This window comes from Sarcophilus harrisii, chromosome 6 (genome assembly GCF_902635505.1).
Source record: "Sarcophilus harrisii chromosome 6, mSarHar1.11, whole genome shotgun sequence".
Taxonomy (NCBI): Eukaryota; Metazoa; Chordata; class Mammalia; order Dasyuromorphia; family Dasyuridae; genus Sarcophilus; species Sarcophilus harrisii.
In genome coordinates, this window is record NC_045431.1 from 29427097 (window position 1) to 29448607 (window position 21511).

The 21511-nt window shown below is 39.5% G+C and overlaps 2 protein-coding genes across 2 annotated transcripts in view; one reads left to right on the forward strand and one right to left on the reverse strand.

The window, feature by feature from the left end:
- The window catches only part of APBB2 (amyloid beta precursor protein binding family B member 2), a 433360-nt gene extending 427740 nt beyond the window's left edge, over positions 1 to 5620 (reverse strand). Inside the window, exon 1 of the mRNA XM_031942132.1 lies at positions 5478 to 5620. The gene's annotated coding sequence lies outside the window, so the exon portion shown is untranslated. The remainder of the gene's footprint in view (positions 1 to 5477) is intronic.
- Positions 5621 to 5785: 165 nt separating this feature from the next.
- Positions 5786 to 19667, forward strand: UCHL1 (ubiquitin C-terminal hydrolase L1). The gene is made up of 9 exons (XM_031942143.1): positions 5786 to 5932; positions 6060 to 6071; positions 6616 to 6744; positions 10354 to 10504; positions 13299 to 13384; positions 13463 to 13510; positions 14223 to 14289; positions 14641 to 14699; positions 19183 to 19667. Exons 1-9 carry the CDS (start codon positions 5900 to 5902, stop codon positions 19267 to 19269), a joined length of 672 nt encoding a protein of 223 aa, XP_031798003.1. The 5' UTR covers positions 5786 to 5899; the 3' UTR covers positions 19270 to 19667.
- Positions 19668 to 21511: the final 1844 nt, after the last annotated feature.

The window sequence follows — 21511 nt, forward strand, 5'->3', positions numbered from 1 at the left end:
ACATCTATTCCTAACAAGCATCCTTCTTGCCTGTTTCACTTATAATGGAACTAGAAACGGCACTGAAGGAAACTCTCTTCCTGTTGGCTATTTAAAGATCTGCCAGGCTGGGACAATGGCTAGGTTTGTGATGGCCTTGGTGGGTAAGTGTGGGCTTCCCCTCCCCGGGAATAGCCCCCAGCTGGGCACCATTTCTGCCGCAGCAATGGACATGCAGACTGCAAAAGTCATTGTGGTGCAATATTGATTCTGAATAGCTTTGCTGAGAAAGGGAAAATTAGCTACTGCTATATTGTGATTGGGATTTATCTGACCCAGACACTGAAACAGGCGGCGTCTCCCCAGAACTCAGATCCCAAACTTCATTTTGGTAAGCTGTGAACGATTTGCCGAATTCTCATCTGGTGAGAAGCTGTGAATCATGAAATTCTTTTGTACGAGACTGTGATGTGTTTTCTATAAGGCCAGAAAAGGAGCCTCATGGCATGATACAAAAGACTTCCCATAGGTTGTTGTTTGTCCTTTCTTCTCAAGGAGGACCCAGGGGTAAGGGGGGGAATACTATGACATGCAAGTGATTCGGATTTAAGTGAGGGAGGGCTGTGCAAGGTCAACAGCCTCATTTTCCCCTCCAGAGCCAACTGGATTCAGTGGCCAGATACAGATCAGGACAACTGAGAAGGCCCCCAATGCAGTGGGAGATCTTGACCTTTTTCAAAGGTCCTTAATCGGTATAGGAGGAAAAGCATCGGATTTGGAGTTGCAAGTCTTGAGTTCTAATCTTAACTGCACCATTTATTATTTCTATGACTTTGGACAAGGTCACACTTTATATTTCTGGACTTCAGTTTCCTCTTCTGCAAAATCATGGCTGAGCTAAGTAGTAAATAGACTATAATCAAATTACAGTTTATCAATCAATCAACAAGCATTTATTTCTTGCTTACTGTGTGGTAAGTACAGTGGTAAATGTTGAGGTACAAAGACATGTTTTTTAAAAAATACTTTCTGCCTTCAGGGTGTTTATATTCTTAAAGTAGGAGATAATAATATATATACACAAGATAATGCACACAAGAAGAAAGGTGCTAGCAAGCAGGTTGGAGGGAGGCCAAATGAAAGGTCTCTTGTACTTTAACACTTATTATAAATCCGTTGAATCCATTGGTACTCTATCAGCCATTAATCCACCCAATTGAATTATTGTCAATTCTCCATCTTGAATGCAAGGATATTTTGGGTATAATGTTGATCATTTCTAGATAAACTGAGGAACAGAAAATACCACGGATTGGAATTAGGGATCCCTTGTGAGGCTTTCTGAATCAGGAACAAAAGATCACCACTTAGAGATCCCTACCCAAGGAAGAGCCAGGAACATAATAATGCCAAGCCAGGGGCAAGTTATCCTAGGTATGGATTTCTATACAAAGGAGCTTGAGGTAGGCCATGGAAGCCACATCATCTGGGAGATAGGTTGTTCTAGATTAAGCAGAGATTTAAGAAATTGGAAGAGAAGTTCTAGTTCTACAAGAGTCCAAGGCTATTTTATGCCATTTCATAGGGGTACATATATTTTTTTAATGTCTGAGCATAAGAAGTCAGTCCTACTTCTGAATTTTCCCCAATTTCCATCTTCCCCCCCACACTAGATAATTCCCTCCTGCTGTTGGCATAATTATTGTCCAAAGAAAGAGATTTCTTTAAGCCTTTTCAACACAAAAAGCCTTTTTCAAACATTTGCCTGAAACTGAGAAATTTTGATTTATTAGTTTATTACATTATTTAAATAAGAAAAATATTGTACTTCCTTTAGAATAAAAGGCTTATAGAATTCCAGAGCTGGGAGATTCCTCAGAGATCAAGTCAAATTCCCCATTGTACTGCTGAGGAAACTGAGGTCCAGCGAGGTGAAGTCCTTTGTAAAAAGATACAAAGATATGTAAGCAGCAGAGAGTTTTCTTTTTCTCAATATAGTTCTCATTTCACTACCTATACTGATTCCCAATGATAAGCATACACAACTTCTTTAATAATCAGTTTTATAAGTTTTAAAGCCTTGATGTCATATTACTAGGCCACAATATTACTAGGTCAATGACAAAACAGCCACAAATGACTAAGGAAGGAGCCAGTCTAGCGCACTAGCATCCATGTTGTCTCCAGTGGAGACTAATGTGAGAAAATTTATCATTCACCTGTATCCAGCGCTTCCTTCTCCATGGCCCTCCCATATCTTTATTCCATGTAGATCTTTCAAGCTCACTCTTATTTTGGATTTCTAATTGAGTGATAATGGGTGAACTACTTTGCCCCAGCTTCCTCATCTTAAAATGGGGATAATAATAGCTCCTATCTCCTAAGGTTGTTGCAAAAGTTAAATGCTATATTTGGAAGATGCTTTGTAAAACTTAAAGCATTACATCAATTGTATTGATGTTCCTCCAAATTATCAGAAAAATTCCTTCCCTTTCTGCCGAGGGTCAAACAATCTGACAAATCCCAGTTTGTGTAATGCCCTATTTAGTTCACAAGATTCACAAACAGCAATGAAGAACTATATTATTGTTCATTCACATAAATGCTGACTACATAGACAACATTTATGAAGGCAGACTGGTTAGAACATTAGTGATTTTGAGAAGACAGCAATAATTGTAGGAGTGTAGGGAGGATATTAAAACCATTTTAGTTGCGACCAAGAGTTGGTTTCTGTCAAGTATCTAGGGGATGTACTGTCAATCTCGGCTTTAGATCCTTTCCCAAAACAAACCTCTTTCTCTTTGCCTAGCATGCTCCTTCCCGGACAGTTGAAAATGAAAGCCAATTATTCTTTATTTAGGGACAATTTGCACTGCTAAAATTGGAAGAGAATTTAGGTTTCATCTATTCCAACCCATTGATTTTATACATGAGGAAACTAAGAAATGACTAGAGGAAACCAATATGGTGATCAAATGGCTTACTCAGGGGTCAAATAATAATATAATGGAGTTGTGATTAAAATCCAGATCTTTTGGTTACAGATCCGATGTCTTTTCACTATAGCATACTGCTGTACTCGACATGTTAGGGAGGTTTAAAAAACCCAGAACTCCCACTATAATTTGCAAAAAAAAAAAAAAAATACTTACCAAGGTATTGCCCTCTAACAAATAATGTTTGTCATATATCTATAGCATTTTTCTATTTTTCAAAGTTTTTTTTTCAAATATTACTTTATTTGATTGGACTGAGAAGGGTGTCAAGGAAAACATTGTCATTGAAGTCAAAACATTTCGCCATTAATTATTCGCCTAGAGATAGAGTTGGATCTGATGAGTTACTAAGACTTTTATAAGATTCTGACCAAACTCTCTCCTAGTCAAGTCATCCCCAGCAATGTGTCTTCCACCTTGAGGGATCAAACTCATATCTGCTGAGTGTTTCTTCCTTCACCTCACCCTCACGTTTCTCATCGTGTAAACAGCAATATGCTAGATTCATGAAGAATATAAACAAGGTACAAATGAATTCCTGTCCTGAAAAAGCTTATGAGGTAAAGTGAAAGACGGGACCTTTAAGGGAAAAAACCCTTTAACTTCAAAGGATCTAACCTTAAAAAATTATTGTAACACAAGGGGAAAAAATGCACAGATATCAAGGACTATGGATTTCCCTCCCATTTTCCATCAATGATTCCACCATTGCTCCAGCGACTCAGACTCATACAATTTAATCCTCTTTTACTACTCTGTCACCCTCACCCCCAGTATCCAACCAGGCAGCAAATCCTATTGATTCTTTTTTCATAATGTCTCTTGAATCTGTCCTTTTCCATTTCCACTTTGACTGTTCCATTACAGGTTCTTAAGCCGGACAATTTCAACAGCATTCTACCTTTTTCGGGTCCATTTTGTACAATATTTTCAAATTAATCTTCCTGAAACACCATTGTGATCAGGTTACTTTCTACTCAAGAAACCTTCCCAACTATCTACAGGGTAAAATATTCCATACATTAGACAGTCTTTCCCAGACCCACCTTTCCCATTTCATTTCCCACCATTCCCTCCTCTCCACTCCTGCATAAATTTCTTTATTCAAATAAGTCTTTTGCCATCAGTAATCCACTCTAAATTGTCCCTTCTCTACACCTTTGCTTATAATATTCTCTTTCCCTAAAAAAGCTCTTTAACCCAAGGGATCAAAAAGGGGATAGAGCATCACAGGCTCTAAGGTCTTCTTCCTCTAATCATCAGCTATAAGAGCTTCTAAAAAACAATCAGGAAGACCCCAGGGTAAACATTTCAGCATCTTCCTATTCTCTTGCTTCACATGGAAAATAAGTTTATTAATATTCATCACCAAATGGCACCTATAGGGAGCACTTTGAGATCCTTTGGTTTGGTTGACATTTAAATGCTAAGACAGCAATGTACTTTTTCATTTGTTCTTGAAAGCAGAACTGAGGGATTAAAAATGTCATTACCAGTCGAGTTAGGGAAATACAGTAGAGGAGCAATTCGGTCTCAATTGCAGGAAGAGATCCACCCTTTTATCTTTGAGATACCTAAGAATATCAGAATTTTTTTTTTAGTAAACCAAGGGCACTTAAGGAGACACCAGGGTACTTTCTTCTTGAATGGGGAGTAGGTGGTAGAAATGGCTTTACATTGGGGAGGGCGGGAAAAGAAAACATGAAACAATAATTAAGAATCATGATGTTTTATAAAAGCTCGTATTTATATGGCATCTAGTATGAGCCAGGTACTTTACAAATATCTCCTGTGGGTGCTATTATTATCCCCATTTTACAAATTATTAACTGACTTGTCCAGCATCGATCCTGGCAAGTAGTCGTGATTATCCCCATTTCACAGCATCGATCCTGGCAAGTAGTCATGATTATCCCCATTTCACAGCATCGATCCTGGCAAGTAGTCATGATTATCCCCATTTTACAGGTGGGGAGACTGAGGCACACAGATTATTATAACTGACTTGTCCAGCATCCATCCTGGGAAGTACTTGTCATGATTATCCCCATTTCACAGCATCGATCCTGGCAAGTAGTCATGATTATCCCCATTTTACAGGTGGGGAGACTGAGGCACACAGATTATTATAACTGACTTGTCATGATTATGCCCGTTTTACAGGCGGGGGACTGAGGCACACGGATCAGCCGATCTGTGCCGCGCTGAAGCTGGCGCCGGCGCGCAGGGGCCATCATCATCCCCGTTTGGCAGTTGGAGGACCAGAGGCGAGCAGATTACTAACTGGCTTGTCCAAGGCGACCCGGCCCCAGAAAGCGTCCGAGGGCGGATTTGAACTCGGGCGCTCTGGGCTGCGGCGCTCCGGGCTGCAGGCCCAGGGCCCTACCCCCTGCGCCATCGAGCCGCGCCGCCCGTCTGGGCTCACAAAAATAACTAAATACCTGCGGCCTCTGACCCTTCCCTGGCAGCATGAGGGCATGTGACCGTCCGTCCTCGTACCTGAGATGCCGGCGACCGGACGCGCTCATGTCTTTCCCCGAGATGAGGGGAGGACAGCCAGGCAGCCACAGGGCCGCCCCCACCATCCCTAAGCCCCTCTGGGAGGCTCCTGCGCTTCCATGCTATCTCACCGGCGGAGACAGGCAGAGCACGGTTTTCGGGGGGGGGGGGGGGGGGGGGGGGGGGCCGGCCGTACCATTGTGCTGCCGGGGGGGGGGCGTTCGCCGTCCGCCGCGGCGCGCCCGTGCGCCACCGGTGGGGCCGCCCCTGCTCCCCCCCTCCGCAGTGGCCCACAATGAGTCCGGCCGGCGGGATATAAAGAGGCGCAGTCGGGCGGGTCCGCTCGCTCCTCGCTCGCCCGCGCTCGGCTGTTGTTCTCTGCGCTCAGCTGGCGCTCGCGACTCGGGCCGGAAGGTGCAAAGATGCAGCTGAAGCCGATGGAGATCAACCCCGAGGTCCGCGGCAGGTGCACGGTGTGTCGGGCCGGGGAGAGGGGCTGGCCAGCGGGGGGGCGTCCGGCTCGCCCGTGGGCCGCCCCCGCCCGCCCTCTCCCACTCCCCTTCTCTCCCTTGTGCGTTTCAGATGCTGAACAAAGTGAGTGGCGATTCCCGTTACGGTTCTTCCTCCTCCATCTTGGGCAGTCATTCCGGGACCCGGGGTCTGGCTGTTTTCGCAGAATAGCCGCAACCTGCCCCACCCTGTCGGTTCCGGAGGTGGGCGAAGGGGGGCGCCCCTCTGCCGTCCCCCTCCTGGCCCCGCCGAGGTCCGCCCGCCCGAGCCCCAGGTGGTAACTGCGATGTCACGGCCTAGGGGAGGGGAAGGTGCGGCAGCCTGGCGGGGCGGGGGCTCAGGGGGGAGAACGCCCCGTGGCTGGCCGACGCCCTCCCTCAAGGTGCGCTCCAGAATGTTCCGGGGCGCTTGGGATGCAACAGCTCGGAGCGGGACACGTGCGGGCGCGGGAGCTTTGTGCTGTGTCACTGCGCCCCGAGAGGCGCAGGGCGGGGCCCCCTCCCAGCCTGGGCTTGGGGGGCGGCGGCGGCGGGGGGAGGGGAGGGGAGGGGACAGGGCGCCCCGGCTCCGCTGCAGCCCCTAAGCCGGCCCGGGCTCTTGGGCTGGTTCCTGGTCTTGTATCCCGCAGGTGCTGACCCGCCTCGGGGTCGGGGGCGACTGGAAATTCGTGGACGTGCTGGGGCTGGAAGAGGAATCGCTGAGCTCGGTGCCGTCCCCGGCCTGCGCGCTGCTGCTGCTCTTCCCCCTCACGGCCCAGGTAGGAAGGCGGGGCTCGGCGAGGGCTCTAACTGAGCAATATTGGGGAGGGGGCGGGGATCCTAGCAACGAAAGGGCGGCGGCGGTCCTGGAAACTCGGACCGGGAGAAGCGTCTTCCCCGAGGCTGGCGAAAACAAAGGGCGTGCCCTGGGGGGGGGGGGGGGGGGGCGGGGGGGCGGAGCCCGGCCTCCCGGGATGAAGCGGCCTGGCTGGCTTAGCGACCCTTCCTAAAGGTAGAGCCTCCCAGAACGAAGTAGCCCAAATCAGGAGCCTCCTTAGCAAGGGGGAGAGAATGCAGCCCACCTTCTGCCTCCGTTTCCCCCTCCTATCCCACAAAAGGGTCGGACTAGGGCTAAAAATTCTCTCCCCGAGGTGCATCATCAACTCCAAAATGCCCCGGCCAACCCAGAAAAACGACTTGTCCCGAAGCCGTTTTGCCCCGGTCTTTCAGAATCTATATTGACGAAGTTTTGTCTTAAAATTTACTTCAAAAAATTTAATTTTAACTTAAAATTTACCTAAAATTTACAGACCCTCGGGCCTGTTTGTGATTTTTGTAACCCTCCGCAGACGGAAGGGGAAACCCGCTTCTTTAATTCCAGTGAATAAAGGAAAATGTCTCTGCTACCATAGCTGCTAGCTGGCTCTGTGAATGGAGCTGCCGCTGCTACAAAATGGAAGGTCATTACTTAGCAAAAGCAAGATAGGTGGTGCGCAGGTCCATGAGCATTTAAAAAAAATACTTTGAGAGTAACTATTTCAATGTAATTTTGTAATTCTGTGGATTTTATGGGTTTAAAAATAGGATTTTGAGAAGGGATCCGCAGGTCTCACTAGATCAAAGGGGTAAATAGTCTTATGTGAGATCTCGGCTTCGTGTAGAAGCTCTCAACTGTACCTCTTTGTGTCTGCAATTGTCTTGCCCCCTCAGTGCTGAGGTCTTGATCATCTTCTTCCCCACATAAATTGGTCACCCGACAGTTTAGGCTGAAAAGGCACTTTTTGAATAATGCTGTTTCATAGCATAGGAAAATGTGCACTCTCAGCATGTACTGAAGTTGATCTTGTTACCCAGTTACCTGCTTTCTACAGGGTCCTAATAGTGGAATGAAAGATTTCAGAATAAAACCAAAAAAAAATTTGGAATAAACTAGTTTGCATGAAACTTGTAGTGACTCCCTTGCTGAGTGGTTATATGAGCCAGTAAGGGTCATATATTCACACATGCACATGTAGCCATTCCACGCTTATTTGGCTTTTAGGGTTGCTGTGGCCTCAGAATGTTGATTTGCTGGTCAGACTTCCCTTGTGACAATCCTTAAGGCAACCTTCAGATGTGGGTCCACCCTCAGACCCTTCCTAACCTGATAGGGTAAACTTGTATAGCCTTTAAAAACGCAGCATCACCAAACTTGCTGTACTAACTGCCTGAGAAATGGTCACATCAAATGGTGTGTCTGATTGCACAAAGTTACTATTATTGGTACGTTGTGAAGATAAGATACCCTTATGGAGAATTTTTGTGGTACACTAAAACAGCGTTTCTTGCCAGATGCAGGACTAAAGTAAAAAGGAGCTTGCCGTGTATTTGTATTAATGTATTAATATGTATTAATGCAACTCTCAAACTAGCTTCTGAGTTGATTTTAGAAGCACAAAACTGTAACTTGCCCTTTCAATATGGCAGTATAACTTTTAGGCCTTAGATCAATGACACTGTAATGACTCATGGTTTTTGGTAAGTACTTCAAAGATACATCTTAGGGGTACAGCAATATAGATTTTTCTCATCAAAGGCATGGATTCCTCTATTACTCAAAAGCTTTCAATCTACCTTTCAGCAGAAAGTGAAATTTTAAAATCGAGATAGGGATTTTGTCTTGCATCCACTTAGATCTTAAATGAGCAACATCCCATTTGTAGGCCTTCACTTCCTCTCCATGATGGGGTCAGATTTTAACTCTTAAGATTCTTTTCAGCTCTAAAAATAGTAATGATTCTGGTAAGAAATGTGATAAAATTTTAGTTTTTAGACTAGGATTTGATCACTTGTAAATGGAAATTTATGATACATGTACTTTGATATCAACTTAGAAAATGGGAAATACCACCGTGCATATTGTCCCTAAATGATACTGTGTGCTGCAAAACTTGAAAAAGTCAAAATAGGATGGTATTATCCAAAATCCTCTAAAATTAAGTTGGATTTCATGTGAATCAGTGACAAAATATTAATTGGTATACTCTTGAATTTCAGGTTATCCATGAGGATTTTTAAGCCTGAATCTTGCTTAGAAAGAGAAACTCTTGCTTACTGTGAGAAACTCTTAAAGCCAATTCCTAGTCCTGTGATTTAGCCAAGAAACAGATAACAAATGTTAACTTGGTTGCAGAAGTAGCTTGTCCTTATCTTACAAAATAAGGCTAAATGTTTCTGGCACAAATTGTAAAATAACAATTGAAACATTGGAAGAATGTTTTGTTCTTGGAAAATCCATTTTGTTATGAATGTGACTTACTAATTTAGTAAAATATGTAGATATCCATATATGTATGTAGACAAGTCAGTATATGTTTTTATCTTTAATAGCCTAAAACTTATGAGACAAGTGATATAGTCTGTATATCTGAGAGCATGGTTGATGGAGAGCTAACCTGACCACTTAGGCACAAAGACCTGTGTTCATGGGCTGCTTTTATCCCATACTTGGTGTCTGAGTCTAGGGAAGTCACTTTCTTGATGCCTCCAGAAATATTCCTAAGACTATAGAGAAGCATCTTCTCACCAGAAGCTCCCCAAAACAAAGAAAAAACAGATCCAGACAGCAAAATCTATTGTCTATTGATTAAGAATTAAAAGAGCAATATTTAATGAATAGATAACCTTCACTTTAGAGTTCTACATGAAGGTGGAGTAAATTTCTTCAATTCTATTCTACTCCTCTCTCCCCCAAAAAAAACCCTCAAAAATTCTGAGTTTTATTTAATTTAATTCTGAATTCCAAGTGGTCTAATGAGTAAAGACAAATGTGAGTAGAGAAGGGGAAAAAATCATCTTGCATCAAAGGTTTTAATGTAAAAATTGCAAATTTTTCATGGGCTGCCATCTCATACAATATTGTCTCCCTAGAATCAGCATGCTTCTAGTATGTAATATTTCTATCTATTCAGTTATCAAAATTAATAACTTTACATCAAATAGAAAATATATATTTAAAATTGAATTAAAGATATGCATAGGATTTTAATTATAAAGAGAGAGATCTTTAGGAATTTAGCCCAACTCCTTACTCTACGTTCATGATGTAGCTAATATTCCAGGCCAAAGGTGGCAGTGGTGTCTAGACAAAACCTTGGGCTTGTGTCTAACGCAGATGGTGCACTGCAGTATCAGGGTGGGGCTCTGAGTGATGCTGTCAAATCTGGGCTGAGGAGAGGCCTGATGTGGGTATTAACTTGAGACAATCCATTTCCCAAGGCTCTACCCTGCCTTTAAAACTAAGGCTTTGAATAAAATTCCAATTTTAAGTTTGAACAACATTACCTGTTACTTAATCTTGAAATATTTAGTGCACAAAGAACAGATGTTGATTTTAATGTGTTTAATAGCATGAAAACTTCAGGAAAAAACAGATTGAAGAGCTGAAGGGGCAAGAAGTTAGTTCTAAGGTGTACTTCATGAAGCAGACTGTAGGCAACTCCTGTGGTACCGTTGGCCTCATCCATGCAGTTGCTAATAATCAAGACAAACTCAACTTTGGTAAGTGGGGCTTGCCCTCAAGATATTTCTTCGTTAATTTAGAAGGATTAGCCTGGCATCCGTGCATTTTTAAATGTTAATAAGTTAAATATATTTGGTTTTTTAAGTTAAACATAATTGGTTTTTTTGTAGTCTTATATTTTATTTTGTACACATAAAACAATTTCATAAAACTATCAAAAGAATCCATGACATTAAAACATGGTTAAGAACCTCTGAAACAAAGACCATGAGCATATTTTATTTACATTTTTTAAATTTACTGACCAGAAATCTTGTGTATGACCTCCCAAGGTCCGTTCAAGAAGGCCCATGACTTGGCAACTATCTATCTGTGACCTCTATAGTACATTATAGTACATTTGTTTCCAGTATAGAATTTATTGGTAACCAGTGCTAGCCTTGTCACATAATCTACAAATGAGCTTGCAGCTTGTTCCTTCAAAAGCTCGGCTTTAATGTAAACATTATTTGGCATTTTGGGGACCTAGAGTGAGGAGTTCAGGCGGGGGTGGGGGGCATCAAGGGATAGTGAAAGGGTAGTTAAGATTGAAGAGATTGTTAAAGACTGAAGTGGGCAAGAGAGATGTTTTATACTCCCCAGTAAAACTGATTTGGCTGCTAGTAACCATAGTAACTAGCTGAGGAAATATAGAAAAAATAAAAGCTGGATGAGGTAATGCATTATTATCTTAGTAGACCAACTCCTCTTCTGGGACTTAGGGAAATAAGCAATACAGAAGCTTTAGTCTAAATTTAATGATAGTAAAATAGCCCTGATCCATATAGGACTAAAAGCTCTTGTTCTTCAGTAATGGCTTTGCAAGCTATTTTGGGTCCAAGTTTTGAAAGGTTTTAAGCTTTGAGCACAGTCAATACTTGTTAGCTGCTTCCTTCTGGCATTGCTTTCCCATCTTCACCATACTGTCTTGGGCCAGGATTGGAATATGAAGCATGACCCAGTCCTTTATCTTGAGTTTGCTGCAGTTAGAGATTCAAAACTATAACATGAGTCGAGCAGAATTTCATAATGGAAGGCTTTCAAACAAAATTTGGCAAATCAAATATTAATCACCTATTTTGTGCATGGGAACGGTGCTATGCATTGGAGATACAGGAATGAAAGCCAGTAATCCTGTGTTTTAGGTTACTTATTCATGGTGCTGCTATCACTGGTAAGGATAACCCATGTTAATAACTTTGGAAATACTGGATACGTGGTTCATCTTGTAAACAAATAGTTTGATCTCAAGGCTCTCTTAACAGATTCAAAAGTGGAAATTTTACAAGTCTACAAGCAAACTCATTATTGCTTCCTCCCTTTTGTCATTTTCCTTTTATTCTCACACTACCATTATCCAAGTCATACAGGCTTCCAACTCAAGTGTCACTGTTAACTCTTAAATCACAAGCCCCTGAATAGTCGATCATTTGTCAAATCCTATCAGTTTTATTTCCTCTAAACCCCATCCTCTCCTGACACTGCCCTCATTGTGACCCTTATCATCTCACTCCTGCACTATTGCAGTAGCCCACTATAAGTGTTCCTGCCTCAATGTTCTCCTCTCAGTCTGTCCTTCACTTAGCTCACAATTCAGTCTTCTCAAAAGATCTAACCATGTCATTCTCTCTTCAGTAAACTGCAGTGAGTCCCTGAAACATCCAGGATAAAACAGAAAAAATCCATTGTTTGGCCTCTAATGCCCTTTCTAAACTGGGTCCTCTCCTACCTCCCCACCAAGCCCCCCATGATCCAATGATATTGGCCGCCTTGCTGATTCTTATACAAGACACTCCTATTCCTGGTCTCAGTGTCTGGAATTTTCTCCCTCCTCTACCACCTGGCTTCATGGCTTCCTTCTAATTCCAGCTAGAATCCCACCTTAAGAATCCTTTTGTGACCCTCCCCCCCCCAATGTTACTGCCTTCCCTCTTGATGTCTCTCATATTTGCATATTATCTCCCCATTATACTATAAGCTCTATATTGATGGCTGTTGTTTTTCTTTGTATGCCCAGAGCTTAGCACAGTGTTTAATAAATGCTTATCAACAGAATGAAAAGCTATAGTTTGGCACCATTTGTTTTCCAGAGTAAGTCCTTTATGTTTAACAGTTTCCCTAACCTCCTCTGGCTGCATGCGTTCTCCAGTTCTCAGCACATAGCTTTTAGAGGTGTATGGGAATTGTGGACTGCCTCCAGGTACTGAGTTTCCCGTGTTCTAGAAGTTGAGACCTGGGTATCAAGGGAGCTGAGCGCTATAGAAATTTCTTCAGGGAGAGGGAGAATCTTTCCAACTTTTATGATTTCCTCCCAGTTCTGAAGTTCTAATAGACTGAGCATATGAAGTTCCTGAGACTGTTGTTGTGGTAGAGAGAATGAATTAGATTAGACAGTATAAAAGGAAGATGCTTTGAAGCTGCAAGCCCGGCCTCCTCCAATTGGAGAATCAATGTGTTACAGCCCAAATAAGTCCTAGGACAGGGGAGACATCTGAGGTCATTAACTGAACAGCTAGCCGATGTAGCATTTTAGTCTTACTCTACTCTGTAGTAACTAACTGAAGCCATCCAGTTTAATTGTCAACAAAGAAAATCCAGTCTTATGTTATCTTTATCGTGGCTGGCGCTTTGCTAGACTTCAGTACTTGAGCAAGGCAGTACATTACTAATTAATGTTTTCAAGCCTCATCAGGTTCATCAAAGGGCTGATATAAAAATTAAAGTGTTTCTGTTAAGACTAGCACACTTGCTGCTCTCTTAACTAAGCATGAACGTATCTTTATGTATTTTTAGATGATGGGTCAGTCTTGAAACAGTTTATTTCTGAAACAGCAAAGCTGTCTCCTGAAGATAGAGCAAAATGCTTTGAAAAGAACGAGGTAGGAGAAACTAAACAACAACTTCTGCATGTGAATTTTGATTATTTGCTGAACTAATTAGAATTTTTCCTTTTGCAGGCAATTCAGGCAGCCCATGATGCTGTTGCCCAGGAAGGCCAATGTCGGGTAAACTCAGATCTGCAAATCAAAAATCTCTAGGCTACCCAGATTCTACTTATGTTTCCACTGCAATTATGTAATTCATGGGAATCTGTGTTCAAAACATTTTTATACGTCTCCGAGGCAGTTTTAATTTTCATTCAAAGCAAGTTAAGAGAGGAGGGGGAAAAGTCTATCTAAAAAAATTTTTTTCCATTTTTTTTTATGAGAACTTTTAATTCAAAGTCTAGATAGAGTTCCTAGAATTGTAATAATACTAGGAACTACTACTAGTAGTTTCTGAATAGTAAATAGTACAGTTCCTTGTAGAAGGAACTTAGCAAATTTACTTAGTAGAATACTTTGCTTAGAATTTAATTTTTTCAAATATCAGCCTTAATATGATATCCAACAACACTGTCCCTGAAGTAAAGCATGTAATCATAGTATAAGAAGAAATGCCATTTTATAAAGAGATTAGACACAGTATGGCTTTAAAACAAGATCAGGTAAAATTCAATTTTATCCTAAGATTGTTTTTTGTTTTGTTTTTTTTTGCAAAAGTACACTTTTGCTAAAAACTGACAAAACCCTTCAGTTTTGGTGGTATTGAAATATCTTAACATATTTGCAGTTTTTTGACCAGAATTCTCTTGGATGACATAGAAAATCTGTTGGTTAAAAATCAAAACTTAAGCCTAAATTGTGAAATTCTCATTTTTATCTGTTACTTGTTTAGGTAGATGATGAAGTGAACTTCCATTTCATTCTTTTCAACAATGTGGATGGCCATCTTTATGAACTTGGTATGTCTTACAGAAGAATAGGCTTCTTTTAAAAAATTGAGGACTAAGTGTTGATGATATAAGCTGCCCCTGAAATGAAGCTTCAAGTGTGTGTGGACTGATTTAATCCTATTATAGTATTTGATTAGTACTATGCTTAATATTAATGAAATGAAGGTAATGATTGCTTTTTAAGAAAAGCCTCCATATACCTGGGTACTTCATTGGTATAGTTGGTTCCCTTACTGATGCAGATGATAATTAGATTTAACATTTCAGGGAAGCTAGGCAACTATAAGACTAAGAATTGTGCCTGTGGTCACACAGTATGTTTGTATGACAAATTAACTCGGCTGGTTTTTTTCCTTTTAGATGGACGGATGCCATTTCCTATAAAGCATGGGTCCACTTCAGATGACTCAGTACTGAAGGTATGTCCTAAGCTATCCCAGACTCCAAAATTAGCTTCAATAGAATTTTTCATATGGAAAAGAGAATAACATTTTATGGATTAGGGACCACATTAGGGTAGAAGTCTAGAAAAACATTTATTTTACATTAGGTCTTCTTTTAAAAGTTCTGTTGAATTTTTTTAATGCCATAGTCATTATTTAACATACTGTCCCTTGTTTAAAAAAAAAACCACAAAAACAGTTTAGCACTCTGCTGACCCTGGCCATCAGCACGAGTGCAGCATTCCCTCTGGTTTCACTTTAGTCTTTTGGGAAGTCTACTTGATCTTCTGGCCTTTGAGACTGAGCTTGCTTACTTATAGAAGAAGTCTTGAAGGAACTCTGTCACTATCCAAACTGAACCAGACCATAGTAGCAGGACTATGACATCACTTGAATATATAAAGATGAGCATTTATTAAATGGTTAGTAGCTTATCGTACTGTATCCACAAAGAATAGTTTTGATGTGAAAATTATCAATGTCTGCTTCCCTGTGAGATTAAGGGGGGACCATTTAAAAAATAATAGCTTTTTATTTTTCCCAAATACATTCAAAAACAGTTTTCAACATCTGTCCATGAAAAACCTTGTATTCCAAATTTCTCTCCCTTCCTCCCCACATCCCCTAGACAGAAAGTAATCTGATATGTTAGACATATGCAATTCTTCTAAACATATTTCCACATTTGTCATGCTGCTCAAGAAAAATCAGATCAAAAGGGGGAAAAACAAACAACAATAGAAGGTGAAAATAGTATCGTTTGATTCACAGTCTCCATAGTTCTCTCTCTGGATGCAGATGGCTCTTTCCAAAACAAGTCTGTTGGAATTGCCTTGAATCATCTTACTGCTGGAAAGAGCCAAGTCCATCAGAGTTGATCATCACATAATCTTGTTATGGCTGAGTACAATGTTCTCTTTGTTCTACTTACTCCACTTAGCATCAGTTCATGTAGTCTTTTCAGACTTTTCTGAAATCAGCCTGCTGTTCATTTCTTATAGAACAATAATATTCCATTACATTCATATACTATATCTTATTCAGCCATTTCCCCAACTGAGGGGCATCCACTCACTTTTAAGGGGATTATTTAAAGACATCAAGTTGTGAAAGTTTATAACTTTATGGCAGAGACTTATAAGATAAGACTTGTATGATTCCAGTATGTTGAAATTTATAAATATACCACAACTGTAAGTGGTGATGGTAAGTTTACGAATCATCTAGAACATTAACTCTTCCCAATTACTAGACTATTTTAATCTATTTTAATTTTTATTTTATTCTTAACAAATATTAAAAGAAATAAATCAGTTGAAATAAAACTTGAAACAAAGCCTGAAAATTAAAACTGTCTACCCTTTAATAATAAATATCACAGTCTATTTCTGATTTTTCTGGATGAGATTTCTTCCTGTGATACATTGTTTTGTCAGTCATGTCTGACTCTTTATAACTCCATTTGGGGTTTTCTTAGCAAGTAAACTAGAATGGTTTGAGTTTTCTTCTCCAGCTCATTTTATACATGAGGAAATTGAAGAAAACAGGGCTAAAAGACTTGCCCGGGATCATATCACTAGTAAGTATCTGAGGCCAAATTTGAACTCAGTCGTTCTGACTCAGCTGACAGTGTTTATACTGCTCTATTTAGCTGCCTCACTGTATTCTTTGATACACACCCCCACTAATGGTTCGCTTTTATTAGAAAAAATAAACAGGTAAATATGTCCTCTTTCCTTTTTTCCCCCCTATTCATTCTTACATTCTAAAAATGTTTAGGTATTGAGTCATTGTAATAATTTGGATTAAGAGTAGATATTAAAAGTTATATACTTTTCATCATTTGTACTACAGTGGATAGTCAGATGATTTCCTATTTTGAAATCTTGTAATTTATGAACTGATAGCCCAGTAATAAAAAGACACATTCGGATTTCATTGTACATAGGCTTTTTGTTAACAAATCTCTGGCTATACTTTACCTGAAACATTACATACAATTTTATGGAATGGGAGAACATTTTATTTAAAGGCTCATTTGTTGAACTCTAGGAGATGTCTCTTAATAAAATAATCATTTCTTTAGTAATAGAATACCAAATGCTGCCCATATAAGCTTCTGTTGACTCAATGGAATAAATCTATTACAAAAATAACTAGTCTATAGTTGAAGAAAAACAAAAAGTCTCTTCTTGGTGAAAATTATCCTAAATAAGAGAGAGCTCTATAATTAGTAAAAAGATTATTTAACAAGTTGTGTACTAATTCATTACCCAGTACAATTAATTAATTAAAAATTTGGAATATTTGTATATTGGCTCATTTAGGAAGTTGTTCTTTTATTTAAAAAGTTAGATACTTTACTTAAAGTACAGATTCAGTGAATGTCCATCTACTTTGCTAACTCAGGAAAAATACAGCATAAATAGATTACATACAAAGAAGATAAAAGAGGTTAATCACTGAAATATTAATTATTTGCTGTAAAGAATTTAATGGTCAGAGTAAATAAAACCAAGATGGAATGGGGAAGAAAGAGTTGAATCACTGAAATAGAACAAATTATAAATAAGTTCTGTAAAATGGAGTATCCAGAATGTTACATATTCAAGAACAAAATCAGAAATGGTTAATCTCATTCCTGATTTTTAACCATGTTGGTGCTTATATCAGCTAGCAATATTTTCTAACTTTAGAGCTGAGAGGGACCTTATAGGTTCCAATCTCTTCCTTCTCCCCCTCCTTCCCCCCTTGCTGTTTTAGAGATGAGGAAATGGAGAGCCAGAAAAACTACAGTGATGAGGTTTCAAATAGTTGATGGTCCTTCACATGGCAGAGATCAGACTTTGCAGACTAGGTTTATTTAACCCCAGAGGGTAGAGTTAAAAGAATTTTGGAAAATAGGGATGCGGTACAAGGAGGAAGATTTTAACTTTATATAAGAAGTAATGTATAAATAAAAGAATTGTCCAACAATAGATGCGCTTATTTTCCTCCAATCTACTATAGGTCCCATGTAGGACACAAGATGTATTTACTTCCTTAAATTTGTACTACCTTACTTATAACTGTGACTTCCATACATATCTATTATTACTTTATATCATATCTATTATTATTATACATCTTGTAGTGAGTTTAAATCAGTTCATTATTGTTTTAAATATATTTTACTGACATCTGGTTACTCAAAAATAATAGGAATAATGGCCAGCATTTATATAGAGCTTAATTTTTGCAAAGTACTTTTAATGTTATTTCATTTTATCCTCAACAACCCTGTAAGGGTAGATATTGTTATTGTTATCCCATTTTACAGATGAAGAAACTGAGGCAGAGAGGATGTGATTTGTCTAAGGTCATATGACTAGTAAGTGTCTGAGGCAGGAATCAAGTTCAGGTCTTCCTAACTTCAAGCATGGTGATTCCAACCAGAATAATTGATCAACACACATCCAGATTGGTTAGGGAGGAAGGAATAAGTTTTCCCTAACAACACTTGACCAAATTATGACAGAAAAGAAATAATAAGAATAATGGACTAGTTACATATTTAGGAAAGTAACTTAATTCTTCTTAATATTCCACTTGGTGATGGTCCTACCATTTCCTATTTCCAGATGCAGCCCACCTACTACCTTCATTATAATGTCACTAAGAAATTTTCCTTCTAAATTTCTCATAGCAGCGCATTGTCCCATGTCTTAATATTGTTTCTCTCTCATACCAGAAAAGGTCTTTTGAGGGGGGATGGGCTTGTTCTGTTCATCTTTTAGCTCTGTAATGTCCAGCACATAAGTTACTAAGTGCGTAATTAAACAACAACCTTTGTAGTCTTCATTTTCCTCATCCTTTGAATAACAGGGTTACATTCTCTTGCAAAGGTCCCTTCTTGTTCTAAAACTGAGATACTTAGAATATTTAGAATTTGAGAGAGTTAGAAAAATCTTGATCTAGACAAACTGGAAAACAGTACATTTAATCACTTGTCTCCTAGGCCTCTTGTTTATTAGCTTCTCGAGAGAGAGAGAGAGAGAAGCTAATTTTGCCATTTATTATTCTGTTATAAAGCTGAGAAGTAGAGACATTACTACTCTCTTATCTTATCCATAGAAACACCACAAAAACTTCAAATTATAAATGTAGATGTAGGTGTAAAATACAAAGGGGAATAGGGGAAGGAACCTTTTGATCTGACAAGTGGTATGAACTTCCTTAAAGAAACTTAAAATACTATATGGTTTCCTCTTGAGCTCAGCTTGTAAGGTTTGTTCATTGGAAAACAATCCAAACTTCCAATTGGTAGAAAGTTTGAGAAATTAATAAATCCTGTTAATATTGTGTTTGAGACATTAGTAGATCCTGTTAATATTGTGTTTTCTCCTGATACTGCAGGATAGTGTTTTGCTGATTTATCTGCTCTGCTGCTGAATCTTAACTCTGCATTTGTTTGTTGCAGGGAGCTGCTGAAATCTGTAGACAGTTCACAGAACGTGAGGAAGGAGAAGTGCGTTTTTCTGCCGTGGCCCTCTGCAAGGCCGCCTAATGTCCTCACAGGAAGGATTTAACTCACTCCTTTCCTAGCTTTAAAGCACATGCCTAACAGTGCAGTCAAAGATGCTTCAATACTTATGGCACAGCTGTTGTATCTTTTTGGTTCTGCAGAATTGCTCCTGCCCCAACCACACCCAAGTAATGTCAGAGGTTAACTTTTTAAGTTTTTGAGCAAAGTTTGATAGGAACTCTTAAGACACAGCATACGTCTGAGGGCATTTCCCTTCTCCCCCTTCCCTGGGCTCAATATTGTGATGTCTTGTGCCCTAGGAATATCTCATGCTTTCTATAGCTAGTTTAACTTGTGCCTGTAACTTAAGCCCCTAGTTGTGGTTTACATGTACCTGAGAAAAAAGAATAAAAGTTTTCTGCTGATTAAAAAAAAAAAAAGTCTTGGTGGTTCCCTCTAAAACTAGCATAATAGACTATACTGAGAACCCTTATTTGATAATTAATAACTGTTAAGATATAAAGTTATAGAATTTGTGTTATGTTGTCATAAGTGGTCAATTTAGATGGACTCTATATTTCAAGTATTTCTCCAGTGAAATCAACAATCTTTTTTTGTCATAAGCATTTTATTCTTCCTCTGGAACGCTCAAATAAGTAGTTCCTGGTGTGAATAAGAAAACAGTCCCACTTTAGTTTAAAATTTAAAAATCACTTAGTTCTGACATGTGAATTGGGCAAGTCACCTCATCACTTAAAGAGAAGTAGTAGGTGTAGACTAATTTGAGGTTCCTTCTAAGCCATACCTGTGATCTATGAAAAAATGGAGAGATGATTGTAAATGGCCCTACTCCCACCTAGTTTTCAGCTCCTATTTCATTCCCCTATGCTTATTTAATGTCTTTATATATTCACCAACTTCCACACATTCTAAAACTTTACAACTAGCATTCCCATCTATCCCTTTGAACTGAAATCTGATTTTCTCCCATTGAAGGCCATTTTTGATGCAGCAAAGAGAAGAATTGGGAATCCCTTATTCCCCAGGATGGTTTGTTGTATTGCATATTAATCTTGAAATACTTTTAAGTAGGTGCCACTTTTCTCCCCATCCCACCTTCAGGTGATTGTTTCAACCACCCATGTGATTTTCGTCCCTTTTGATCTTTCCTATCACCCTGATTGCCCGCATCACAATCATAACCTACACCCTGTTCATATTCGATTCCAATGATCCATTTTTTCACCCCACTTCACTTACAGGTAGGCAATCATTCTTAGGATCTCATCTTGTGGTGTCTTGCCACAATCATTTCCATGTCTATCTCATAGTCTTATTTTGGTCTTGGGTCCCCATCTTTTCTATTCTACCTTCCCTTATGTCTATAACCATCTTCAACCTTAGATTTAATTCCATTACATTGGCTTAACTACCCTAGGATTCCTTGTTCCATTCTAACCTGCTGGTCTTTGTTCCTGTGCCAGTGCCTTAGCATGTAGTGAATGCTTAATAAGTGCTTGGTGATTAATCCCTACGTGTCCTGCACCGTTTCATTTCTGGTTCCTAGATTGTCAATTCCTTCCTGGAGAAAATTTACCTAATTAAACTGATTTGTAAAATGGGGCCAATATGTTTGCAAAACTAAATGTGCCATGTAACTATTAGTTACGTTATAGATTAGAGATGGCAAAAAGACTGTTAAGGAACCACAGTGTAAATGGATGGTAAGAAGCAGTCTCTCTTTTGGGCTATCTACGGTAGAAATAGAAAGGACTTCAGGGGACTCAGACAGGAGAGATTGTAGAAGAATTGGCAACGTTAAATGATAGGTACAATAGATAATAGTAGCTAACATTCATTTGCTATTTTAATATTGGTAAAGTGGTTCACATACAGCTCTTTTTATACTCTTAGCAACTCTAGGAAATAGATGCTAAAATATTCCTTTTTAATAAAGATTTTTAAAAATTTTAAATTAAATAAAATATTCCTTTTTTTCTAGATGAAGAAACTGAAGCAGACAGTTTGAGATTTCCCCAAAGTTACACAGCTAGTAAACATCTGAGTTCAGGTTTGAATTCAGGTCTTCTTAACCTGAAGTCTTTTCTACTACTGCCAGTTATCATCATTGTTATCTGAAGGAAGGGGGAAAATCAAACAATTTCATTGGCGATAAGGTGAATCAATGGTGGTATCAAAGACAAAATAATAAATCAGGAAAAGCAACAGGTTTAGAAAGAATGAGTTAATATCAATCTATATAGGTGTGTATATGTTCTAAACT